Source organism: Carcharhinus amblyrhynchos, chromosome 26 (assembly GCF_965287045.1).
Source record: "Carcharhinus amblyrhynchos chromosome 26, sCarAmb.v2.hapA, whole genome shotgun sequence".
NCBI classification, from domain to species: domain Eukaryota; kingdom Metazoa; phylum Chordata; class Chondrichthyes; order Carcharhiniformes; family Carcharhinidae; genus Carcharhinus; species Carcharhinus amblyrhynchos.
In genome coordinates, this window is record NC_137349.1 from 24,913,013 (window position 1) to 24,926,287 (window position 13,275).

The following is a 13,275-nucleotide window of genomic DNA, read 5'->3' on the forward strand; positions in this document are numbered from 1 at the left end:
AATGGTTTCTCCCTATCTGCCCAGAATCCTGATGACATTGAATGACTCTAACAAATTTCCTCTCAACCTTCTCCAAGAGGAAGAGTTCCAACTTCTCTTATCTTTCTGTGTATTGAAGTTCCTCTTTCATGGAACCATTCTCCTGAACACTTGCTGCATCCTCTCTAATGCCTTCACATCCTTCCTAAGTCTATTGCCCAGAACTGGATGCAGTATTCCCATTTGAGACTGAACCAGAGTTGAAACAGGTTGAATATAAAATCCCTGCTTTTATATTTTCTACCTCTATTAATAAAGGCCAGGACACCATATGCTTTATTAACCATTCACTCCACCTTTTTTGTTAATTTATTCTTACATGGGATGTTGGCATCACTAGCAAGGTCAGGATTTGGTGTCCATCCCCTATTGCCCTTGAAGAGTGTGATTTGCTAAGCCACTTATTAGAGTCAATCACATTGCTGACAGTCTGGAGTCACATGTAGGATAAACCAGGTAGAAACATAAAAACCCTACAGTGGAGAAGGAGGCCATTTAGCCCATCTGCACCAACAACAAGGCCCAACCCCACAACTTCACACATTTATTCCACTAATCTCCCTAACCTACACATCCAGGGCAATTTAGCATGACCAATCAATCCAATCTGCACATTTCTAGACAGTGGGAGGAAACCCACGCAGACAGTGACCCAAGCTGGGAGTCGAACCCAGGTCACTGGAGCTGTGAGGCAGCAGTGCTAACCATTGTGCCACCGTAAGGATGACAGATTTCCTGCCCTAAAGGACATTAGTGAACCAGACAATCAAACAATGGTTTCACGGTCATCAGCAGATCCTTAATTTCAGATACATTTTATTGAATTCAAATTTCACCATCTGCCATAGCAGGAATGGAAGCCGGGTCCCCAGAACATTAGCTAAATTTCTGGGTTAATAGTCTCACAGATAATTAAGCCACCGCCCAGAACTACCAAAGCGTATCGTAATACCTGGTGTCTTTAGCATTTTTGGCTGACTCTTCACTTTGTCAAGAGATGTATGTGTGTGTGTGATCAGACAGATAGACTATGCTCGGGAACACTATCCAATTGCAACAGTTGTCCATTGTGAAATGCATAAAATGTAAGAGCTTGTTGTTGGAACCACATCTCTCAGAAGTTAGCACGGCAATTTAAACTTGAAAAGCATCCCGCCCCCCAAAATAAAATCAATGGGGTGTGTTTCTGCCCTTGTAAATAACGTCTTGTGCTTTATATATAGGACAATATATCCTCTTATCTGTTAGCCTGTCATTAGTATGTGTTGCCATTATTTTTCCGCAGTCTATAGATCTTTTGAAAGTGTCCCTTCATTAAAGGATCGGCGGTTTAAGCAGAACTACCGTATAAACTACCAATCATAGGTTAATGGATAACTGCACACATCAAAAAGGAGGAAGTAGGATTCAAACTGCACACTGCAGCTAGCTGCAAAATAACCAGTCCGTTAGCAGGACACGCCGCTACCAGAAATGATGAAATTACTGTTGGAAAATAAAATGTTTATTTAAACAGACCTAAAAAAAATACCTGGATTGTGGGACATTTCCGATTTAGGAGATTACAAATCCCGTCACCAAAAGGGGAAATAAATCAACTCCAACTGCACAATGGTGAGTATTTGCTGCATTCTCTGCACGCTTGGTTGCTCCCGTTTAGGTTGTCTGTGGTAAAGGAAATACAAAGCCCCGTTTCCTGGAGTTGCCTTGGATCTGTCACTTGCCTGCAACATAACCAGATTCCAGCCTTGAAACTGGTGGCGATTTTGTATGTAGACTGGGGCAGGTTGATTTCCGCGAATAGGGAGTTAAGTTTCCTCTCGCCCAATAGGTCTCTGAGAGTTCAAAGAAGATTGTACTTTTGACAACTGCCATTTGAAAATGTGAATTGCAGTGAATGTCCCAGTCTCTGCTCTGAACAGTACTGGATAATAGATGCTGTTCCCCGGAAGACTTTTTAACTTTCAGCTTTGTGTTCGTGCTCTCGATTTGAGTTGGTTATGTGTGTAAAGTGTCATTTGGTCTACAAAATAGTTTACCTTGTTTCTCCTACAGCATACAAGAATATTTTCAGTTTGTATTTGGTCACGTTACTCCCAAGTGAATGTTAACTTTTTTTCCCTCTCAAACCAAATCAGGGACAGGGCTTTGGGAGAAAAATGGGAACTTAAATAAACATTTAAGTGTCTGAGATCACGTTTCTGTTCTGAAGGTTGTCATTGAAGAACCCCATTTCTGCAAGCATTGTTAGTACCTTTGTAATCTGGGGGGATGGCTGTACTATGTTGTCACAATGGCTAGTGCTGCTGCCTCACAGCTTCAGGAACCCGGGTTTGATTCCCTGGGTCACTGTCTGTGTGGAGTTTGCATGTTCTTCCCATGTCTGTGTGGGTTTCCTCCAGGTGCTCTGGTTTACCTCTCTCACAGCCCGAAAGATGTGCTGGTTAGGTACATTGGCCAGGCTAATTTCTCCCTCAATGTACTCGAATAGGATCCGGAATGTGGCAACTAAGGGGTTTTCACAATAACTTCCTTGCAATGTTAATGTAAGCCTACTTGTGACACTGATACATAAACTTTAAACTACTGTCAAGTTTCTTGCAATGGAAGAATACTGTTTCAGTTCTGGTCTGTGTAATTTAAAAATATAATTTTAACCTTTTGAGTCAATGGTGCAATAGGGGGCTAGAATTACAGCTGCCTTGATTTGATTTGTTGTTGTCACACGTATTGGGATACAGTGAAAAGCATTATTTTGGGTGTGCTATACAGACAAAGCATACCATACATAGAGAAGGAAAGAGAGTGTGCAGAATGTAGTGTTACAGTCATAGCAGAATGACAGATCAGCCTTTTATACTGCTGATATTCCTCTGTCTGCTGTTTTAGATGGTTACTTCATTGCGCACGATTACCAACAGTAATTCTGAGTTTCATGGTTTGGTAATTTACGATCAGAAAGGGGATGTCACAATACTATGACTGCAGACAATACGAGGTAAAGTTCAGCTGCAGCATTTCCTAGAAGTTGGTTCTAAGGTTTCGTTGTAGACTCACCTTTGTTCCTCTCGAGACTACAAAAGTGTACACTGAACAGTAACAAAATTGTTCACTGAAGATAGTTGTATAACTCAATCCAGGTCATCCCATTTCTGCCTCTGAGCTACTATGCAGTTTTGTTTTACCAGGAATGGAACACACTGCTAAGTAGGATTATTATCGATGCATGTTAGAGATGGTTTCTTTTCACAAATGAACTTGACAGTTTGGAGAGTTACATTCCAAGTTAAAAGCAAAGAACCCTTAAATGAGAAGATAGTAATCTTGTAGCACCTTTCCCATCCTCGGTGGGGGGGATCCCAACATGCATCACATTGAGGTGAATGCAGCAACCAGTTTGCTCACAGTAAGATGTAACAGGCAGCAGTGAGGAATTCATCCATCCAGGTGGGTTTGATCGATAGTGTTGGCCTCAATATTGGCATTAGCAGGGTAAAAAGGGGGATTAGCAGGGTAAGTAGTGGGATGACGGGATAGACCTGCGTGGGATTGTTGTTAGTGCAGGCCCAATGGGCTGAATTACCTCTTCCTGTAGAGATTCTATGAGTCTAACAGTGTATGGGAGCCTTTATGTTCAACTGAACAAGTGAACAGGACCTCTGTTTAAACTCTCATCCTCTGAGGGAGCAGCATGCCCCAGCACTGAAATCATAGCCCAAATTATTGCTGGAATATTCCAATATCCACAACAGCAAAATCACCAATCCAATGCTGTAATTTCCTGGGAATTTCAAACTCCCCAATGGGCCGATTGGCTCCTCGTGGGGCAAGTGTCTCACTCGGAGTTCAGGCTTAGAGACTTGGCCACATATAGTAATGAGCTGGATACTTGCCCAGGAGCTGTTACAGTTTAATCCCAGAGATTAACCAGCGTAACTGAACTGACCCAATCACCAACTCAGTGACCTACTCTGACCTAAAAACCTTCCAGCCTGACTACCATCCCAACCTGCCTTGACTACCCACTCACTCATCCTCCCCGCAATCCATTCACCCAGTTAAGCACTCAACCACCCATTCACTCACCCGCTCTCTCACCTACCCACTCACTCAGTCACTCACCTAACCTGTACCTATCCGGGCATTCACCCACTCACTCAGGCACCCAATCACTCAGCTTCCCAGGCACAAACCCACACACACAGACACACACACATACACCCACCCAGGCACTCATCCATTCACTCACTCACTCGTGCCCACTCACTAAAATACTCATTCACTCACTCACCCATCTATTCACCTACTCGCCCATGTACTCACCCTCCCATGCCCTCACTCATTGACCCATTCACTCATTGTAACACTTGAGACCTTTAAGAATTTACCTGAATATAGCTTACGTAAGAATGTAAGAACTAGGAGCAGGAGCAGGTAGTTTAGCCCCTGGAACCTGCCTTGCCATTTAATACGACCATGGCTGATCTCATTTCTGCCTCGATTCCCCTTTCCTGCATGTTCACCACAGCCCGTCAAATCCTGACTGCCCTGACTAATAAAAAAACTGTCTAGCTCCTCCTTAAATTTACTCAAAGTCCCGACATCCACCACACTCTGAGGTAGTGAATGCCACCCTTTGGGAGCAGTGATTATAAGGGGGTTTGGGATGGGGAGTGGGTCGGTTCTCTTCGTTTGTCTTCTACCTCACAGGTCTTCCCTTACAGCTGCCCCAATCCGCTGCAGCTGGAATCAGAAGTTGCGGCCAAAAATGCACGATATAGTCAGGATGCAGAGCTCAGCATGGGAGCGGCAATGCAGCCAGCGTAGCTGCTGATTGCAAGATCTGCTTCACCACACTCAAGTCCTGCATTGGAGGTGAACTCTCAACCTATTACTCAGAGTGTAACCGCTGAACCCACCTGGCCCAATAAAGTTGCTGTGACATCTTTACAGCTGCTTTTATTTTTGTGCTGGTGAATCACCCATGATTATCAAAGTCAGGATAAAGTGAGTTGCCTGCTGAGTGTATTAAATAATGCTGTAAGTATAAGTAAGAAGGGTCGTCTGCTTCAGACACTCCATCTCCTGGTAGCAGTATGCAACTTTAGTTACGATGATGAGCAGAATATTCCCAACATGGATGTGGGAAGTCTGGGATAATAGTGGAGAACAGGCCAAGCTGGTCTCTCAGCACATTCCCACAGCTAGAGAGATTTCCTTAAGGCAGGCAGGGACCTGGATCAACTGTGTCCACACCACAGAGGGAGGCGGCCAATTTACATAGGTAAGTCCCCGATTAGGCATGGTTTTGTGACGTCGCCATCATTTTGTCAGTGGTGGAGAGGTTCCTTGCGGCACTTGGAGATCGCCAGCTCAGCAGAGCTGCCCTCCCTGCAGTGGGGGCCATCGAAACCAGAGGCTCCATTCAGTGAAGCAGGCAGCATGCAAATCAATGGTCACTAGCGCTGCCAGTTACTGTTGAAGACTTTCTGCCTCCTGTCTCACAGTGCAAAACCTTTTGGCCCTTCTCGAACCCCCTGTCTGTGGCTGATGATAGTAAATGAAGGAGCCCTCATGTCACGTACACATTTCAGCCGCACTTACCTCTGAAGATGAGACAGTTGACATTTCAGTGCCTGATCTGAAACCTTCAGTTTCAGGAACCGACTCACCATCGTTAACTGGACGGTGAGCATGGAGCTGGCTAGCAAGGAGGCCATCTCAGGGAAAATAGCTCTACTGGTATAACTCCAGTGCAAGCTCTGAATTGTTAGGCCCTGCGATCAGAGTCATAAGGCCCCACAGGAAAATCCTACTCTGCCGATCACAAAATGACAACACCAAATAAGACATGTACAGCATACAAAGCAACACTAACATATTGTCAAGTTAAAATCTCTATAACCTCCCAGGACAAATTATTGTCTCAGGGAACGGATTCCAAAACACAGTAAATAGAATGCCGAAAATCAGAATCCAGTCCTGATTTTCACACCCAAGTATACCGAGTGTTAGGGTGGAAAACCTATGAAAAATAAATAGGGTATACATGCACCTAGCCACCACTGTAATGGAAATTCTCCACTTTACATCTGGAGGAGGTATTCCACCTGCTCCTGCAACTCATAGGTACCTGCTGCTGCCCTTCATTGGGTGACTCCTTTCCAAAATCTCAGTGAACCAGCTGAAGGAGTCCATGTTAGCAACATCCATAGCTCCACACATAATCAAGATTTCACTGAGCTGTACAACCAGTGTTCAATAAGTCAGGCAGTGTTGCTGCAATATGAGCCAGCCAAAGTCTCCTGCATCATTGTGGCTTTCTGCATCTGGCATAATATTGCGAAAGAAGAAGGAATCTACATTAAGGGGCAATATCATGATGTTAAAGATCATATAAGATCATTGAATCCTTACAGTGCAGAAAATTGTCATTTGGCCCATTTCGCCTGCACCCACTCTGCAACAGAACATCTAACCCCCACCCTATCCCCATATCCCCACACATTTATCCCACTAATTTCCCTAACTTATGCACCTTTGCATACTAAGCAGCAATTTAGCCAATCTACCTAACCTGCACATCTTTGGACTGTCAGAGGAAGCCAGATCATCCTGACGAAACCCACGCAAACATGGGGAGAATGTGCTAACTCCACATAGGCAGTCATCCAGGGCCAAAATCGAACCTGGGTCTCCGGTGCTGTGAGGCAGCAGTGCTAACCACTGTGCCATCATGCCGCCCAAGTTAGTTGAGCGAAATGAACAGACAGCAGAACAGATTGCCCCGTAATGACTGACAGTGACAGCTCAGGCAATTTGTGAGGTCCCCGTTAAAAGGACAAACACGCATTCTCACAGCAACATCATTGCCATACTAGTCAATTCTAGTAGCAAACGATACATCTTTTGCTGATTCTGCTGTTGCAAGAAGAACTTGTACCTCCTCTGCTGTCTTTTCACCAATCCCCTGAAAAATGTGACAGTCATACCCAAGAACTGCATCATCCTTGTCCATATTCAGTGTGTCACTCTGCCTAGAGCCTATTGCCATGACGATCCTCTTTCCCAACAGCAAAAGTTGTGGTCAGTTACGTTGTCTCATGTTTTTTGGATAAGGCACTATGTCAAGAACCCTACAGCTGGCTGTCAGTGGTCTCTCTGTAAAAGATGCAACTAGCATCAAGAATGCTCCTCATCTTAATGAGCCTGCCACTCCAGAGAAGCTTCTGTCAGCCTCTAGCACTCACACCGAGCTGGGTCCAGTGTGACCCAATCGATTCTGGCTCCTGTAAAGTCATCCTGGGGTGGGGAAGTGGTAAAGGACTGTGCTCATGGTAGCTTCTCCATCGTGAGAAATGGAAACCTTATACATCTGCTAGTCTGTCCAAGGGCTGCTGGAACTCTGCAATGCCACAGTGTCCAATGAGCAGTGTTTGAACAGACTCATTGCAGCAGTAACACAGCTGAAGTTGCTCTCAGTGACTCTCTCCTATCAGCCAAGCTGAGCAAATCAACATTTCTTAAATGTTACAAAGCCAATGCGCAGAGTGGGAAGGGCAAGTCCTTAATCCATCTGCTTGCCTGCTCCAAAAAACAGTTCAAATTCAAATTGAATCCAATTCATGGTCCCCACTAGAGAGACATACAGGCCGGAATTTTACCCTGCCCACCACAGGAATCGGAGTGGGCGAGGGGTGGACCTTGGGAAGGTCTGTTGACCTCAGGCGGGATTTTACAGTTCCAGGACGAGGGAGACCATAAAATCCCATCCACTAGGTCCAAGCTGACAACCGGCATTACACCTGATCTCAGGCTTGATCCTACACTTTATCTTAGCCAATTAATTTATTTAAGGATGAAGTCCCACTCTAGCCCAAGGGCTCTAGGCTGACAATTTGAGAATTCAGGTGAGGTGCTTTGGGACTTGCTCCTCAGAGAAGCTGATTATTTTTCTTTGGACCTACCTGCAAAGACAGAAAGAAGCAACTATTAGGGAAAGGAGGTCCTGATATTTTGCACAGAAGCCTCTTGGGCTAGCAATGCTGGCATTAGCAGTCACAGGCATTCAGCCTCTGAACTTCAGGTCAGCGTTCCCCAAAGCAGCCTTCACGACACACGAGAACGCAGAATCGCTGAGCAAAAACTGATAGCCAAGTTCCGCACGCATGAGGACGGTCTCAACCGGGATCTTGGGTTCATGTCACACTATTTGTAACCCCCTCGACTTGTCTGGACTTGCAAAATCTCACTAACTGTCCTGTCTGGAGACAATTCACATCTCTTTAACCTGTGCTTAACCCTCTCTCCACTCATGTCTGTACCTTTAAGACTTGATTTCCTGTGAAGACTTGCCTTCCAACCATTATCTTGTAAATTGAGTTTGTGTCTATCTATGCCCTGTTTGTGAGCACAACTCCTCACTCACCTGGGGAAGGAGTGACATTCTGAAAGCTTGTGCTACCAAATAAACCTGTTGGACTTTAACCTGGTGTTGTGAGACTTCTTATAGTGCTTACCCTAATCCAACACCAGCATCACCACATCATCAATTTGTGTGTCAGTACTTCTGGGCTTACCCAGGAAGACCCAGATTCCCTTGCGCACCCTTCTCCAGCCCCCTGCAGGACATCCTGCCTCTGTATCGGCAAGGCCTTCAAAACAGCGCCAGCTTGTATATTGCCACAAGCTTGCTCCTGCTGAGGTTCACTCCCTTCCATTGTGAACAGGCCTTTCCTGCAAAAGAATAAGCAGTGAAAGTACTAAACCATCTGCATAATGGTAAGCAGTATCAGGATTGCAAGGCTTAATTTCAAAAGCGTCTCTAATGGGAAGGATGCCAGCAGACTATTGTTTTGCTGCATGTGCTGAAGGAAGTTGGGTGGGAAAAAGGATTTGGCGGAAGGGACACATACTCAATGTGAATATTGTGCTGCAACTTATTTCTGTTACTTGCTGCAGATCAGAAATAAGGTCAGCCCGTACAGCTGTCTGCTTTACTCGTACTGATGACTTCACTGAATTTCTTCAGCACTATAGCCACAGCCTAAACATCCTGCTACTGGCATTCATTGACTCAGCCACCCATTTTAATGCTGTCCTTGTAGCTGCCTTTGACGTCTTACATCAATGGCATGGTCATGCTCTGCCAAATTTCCTACATCAACCGTTCTGTACTGTGCTGTACTCCTCAGAGCAGGGTACCAGGAAAATATTCAAGTTTCATCCCTGAAAAATTTTCCCCTACGTATGAACACACAGCTCCAATATAGAGTTCAGTCTTAAGTAGCTGACCATGTAGATCCAGCTCTGTGTTCAGGGCCCATTTGAGGGTGATTTTCCAGGAGAGACTTTGCAGCAGGGTCGATTTCTGATCCACAGACGTCCTGTCAGTACAAGGGTGAAAGGTTTTGGAAATGTACATCAGGCTTGTCAACATCTGTAAAGAGGAACAATCCATTCTGATCTTCTGGGACTGTGGTACCCTGCAAGTTATTTCTAGTATTTTCTATTTCTGTCCCAAGGTCTGTGGTTGTTCTTTTTCTTATTTATCATTATAACAATACAGTACAAGGGCTTGTAATTCACAAACCAAATCCTTTCATTAGTTCAACGTTGGAAGTCTTTTTTTGGAATGCTCATTACTGTGTGGGACCGTGTAAGATTAATGGATTGCACAAGGAGTTGTGTTGATCAAAGACGTGTGTGTAGTTAAGTTATCTTATTGAACTCAAAATAAAATTGGATTTGGATCTTGCTCTGCCAATTGAAGGGCCCAAGATAGAACATTTGCAGACTTGACTTGTAAACGGTTGCTCTTCTAGTCACACTGCAGCAAGTTGAGGCATCAGAGCTAATACTCATATTAAGCTCAGAATACAGGCTGCAGATTGTAAATTGCTACTCTTCACCCTGAGGTTCAGCAGCATAAATGCAAGGAAGTCTTAATTTCAAAGAATTTAAAGCACCGGTCTCATCAGTTGGCATATTTTAATCATGATTGTATTATTCAGTCAACATCATTTGGTGAGTCTCAACTCAGTTGCAACCAGAAGAATCAGCAATAATTTTAGTGCTTCTAGTTCTAAGCAGAGGGTGGAAAAGTTTTTGCAAGGGAACTCTGATCTAAAGGTGGAACAGACAACAATTCTGAGTTTAATGGAGAATCGTCACGGAATCTGCAAAATGCCCATAGCTTTCAAAGCCAGCTTTGTGACCCCATGGGTGGCTCAGTTATACGGGAAAAAGAGAGGGGAGCAGTAGTTAAAGAGGATTCATTAGCTAGAGGAACAGACAGGCGTTTCTGCTGTTGTGGATGTGACTCTAGGATGATATGTTGACTCCCTGGTGCCAAGGTCAAGGAGGTCATGAAGCGTCTGAAGAACATTCTTCTGGGAGAGGGTGAACAGCCCAGGGTCATGGTCCACATTAGTACCAATGACTTAGGTAGGAAGGGCGGTACCATGGCGCAGTGATTAGCACTGCTCCCTCACAGCGCCAGAGACCCAGTTTAATTCCGGCCTCAGAGGATTTCCTGTGTGAAGTTTGCATGTTCTCCCCGTATCTGTTTCCTCCGGGTGCTCCTGTTTCTTCCCACAGTCCAAAGATGCACAAGTTAGGCCCTGAAAGCAGATTTCAGGGAGTTCAACGTCAGCTTGAAAACAGAAGCTCTAAAGCATTAACCTTTGGATTACTTCCAGTTCCACAAGTTCGTGAGCGTAAAAAAAAAAGGAGAATTGAGCAATTGAATATGTGGCTAAGGAACTCATGTAGGAGGCATTTCTGAGGCATTGGGATCGATCCTGGGGCAGGAACATACATAATGGGCTGCAGCTTAGCAGAGCTGGAACTAAAAGAGAATGTTTTTGGGGAGAGTTTAAAATAGACTGGCAGGTGGAAGGGAACTTAGGAGGGAGCTCGACTTCAAGAGACGCAACTCTGATAATAGGAAGTGGAAAGGTAGAAAGCAAACATAAAATGCAGACTTAGTGTAGACAAGCATGAAACAAGATCTGAATAGAGAATTGTGTTCAATAAAAGCAGAAGTGAAGGCACTCTATCTGAATGCACTTTTGCAAAAAGATTGATTATTTGAAAATACAATTTGAGGTAAATGGAAATGATTTAATTGTCATTATAGAGACCTGGCTACAGAATGGACAAAATTGGGAGATGAATTTCCAAGCATATTCAGCATTTAGGATGGACAGGTAAAAAAGAAAAGAAGGCGGGATAGCTCACTTAATAAGGGACAAGATCAGTACATAAGTGAGAAAGGATCTTAAATTGAAAGATCAAGGTGTAGAATCAGTTTGGATGGAGCTAAGAAACAGCGAGGGACAGCAAACATCCGTGGGAATTGTTGAACATGAAACTACAGTGGTAATGTTGGGCACAAATCGGGGAATTAGAATGCATGTAATGTGGGTAATACGGGCAGCTTTGACTTACACATAGCCTGGGGTTAACAAAATCAGCACAAATGCAACGAAGAAAAAATCCTGTAGTGTGTACAAGATGACTTTCTGGAGCAGTACATGGAGCAGCCAACTCGGGATTAGCTATTTTGGATTTAGTGTTGTGTGATGAGAGAGGGCTAATAATACTAAAGGAGCCTTTGGGAAATAGTGACCATATACAATAAAATTTCACATTAAGTTTGAACACAATACAGTTAATTCTGAAACCAGGCTCTTAAATCTGAAGACAGGAAATTACGAACTATGAGGGGCAAATAGGCTATGGTGGATTGGGAAAATACATGAAAAGATTTGACCGTAGACAGACAATGGCTAGTATTTAAAGAAACTTACACGGTCTACAACAGATATATATTCCTCCAAGGCACAAACAATGGGACGGATGAATCAACTGTGGGTAGCAAAAGAAATTAAAGGTTGCATTAGATCAAAGGAAGTGGCTTATAAGTATGCTGGAAAAACTGGTAAACCTGAGGATTGGGAGCAATTTAGAACCCAGCAAAGGATGACCAAGAAACTGATTAAGAAAGGGAAAAGAGGATATGAATACAAACTAGCAAGGAACATAAAGACGGACTGTAAAAGCTTCTTTGAGTACTTGGAATGGAAAAGATTAGCTTGGACAAATGAGGGTCCATTACACGTGGGGACAGCAGAGCTTATAGTGGAGAACAGGTAAGTGATAGAGAACCTAAACAATTACTTTGCATTTATCCTCACAGAAGAAGAGATAGAAAATCTACCTGCAATACTAAGCAGCTAAGGGATTTGGTGAGACTGAGGAACTAAAATAAATTAGTATTAGTAAAGAGGTAGTATTTGAACAGTTACTAACTAGATAAAAGGCTGATAAATCCCAGAAAGCTGAGGAGGTGGCTGGAAAGATAATGGATGCATTAGTGGTTATCTTTCAAAATTCTGTAGATTCTGGAAAGGTTCCTGCAGATTCAGAAGTAGCAAGTCGTCATCCCACTATTTACAGAGGGAGGAAGAAGGGTAATGGAGAACTACCATATGTTAGTTTGATGCCAATATTAAGGAAAATATTAGATTCTATTATAAAGGATGTGATAACCAGACATTTAGAAAAGAATGGTTAAATTGGGCAGTGTCAACATGGATTTATTAATGAGAAATCATGTTTGAAAAGTTTGTTGGAGTTTTTTTGAGGAAATTGAAGATTTTTTGCATTGATGAAGGAGAACCCGTGGATGTAGTGAATTTGAATTTTCAGAAGGCTTTTGATAAGATCCCACACAGGAGATTAGTAAATACAATTAAAGGGATGGGATTAGGTGAAATATACCAGTATGAATTTAAAATTGGTTAGCAGACAGAAAACAAGGAGTAGGAATAAATGGATCATTCTCAGGATGGCAGTCTGTTACTAGTGGGTTACCGTAAGGATCCACAACTATTCATTATCTACAGAAATGATTTGGATAGGGGGACCTATTGTAACATTTCCAAATTTGCCAATGGCACCAAACTGGGTGGGAAAGTAAGTTATGATGAAGATACAAGGAAGCTTTGAGAGATTTGGACAAGCTAAATGAGTGGGCCTAATATGGTAGGTTAAATATAATGTGAATATGTGTTAAGTTATTCACTTTGGTTAAAAAAAAGCAAGGCAGGATATTCCTTAAATGATGAAATGTTGCAAAGTGCTCGTGTCCAAAGGAACCTGGTTCTTGTTCTTGAGTCACTGACAGCTGGCATGCAGGTGCAGCAAGCAATTAGGAAAGGAAATACTATG

At 43.5% G+C, this 13,275-nt stretch overlaps 1 protein-coding gene across 1 annotated transcript in view; it reads left to right on the forward strand.

Annotated features, from left to right (window-relative positions):
* The first annotated feature begins 1,499 nt into the window (after positions 1–1,499).
* myo1f (myosin IF) overlaps positions 1,500–13,275 on the forward strand; it is a 157,365-nt gene continuing 145,589 nt past the window's right edge. The window contains exon 1 of the mRNA XM_080213177.1: positions 1,500–1,653. Coding sequence (XP_080069303.1) covers positions 1,651–1,653 — 3 coding nt within the window. The 5' untranslated portion in view covers positions 1,500–1,650. The remainder of the gene's footprint in view (positions 1,654–13,275) is intronic.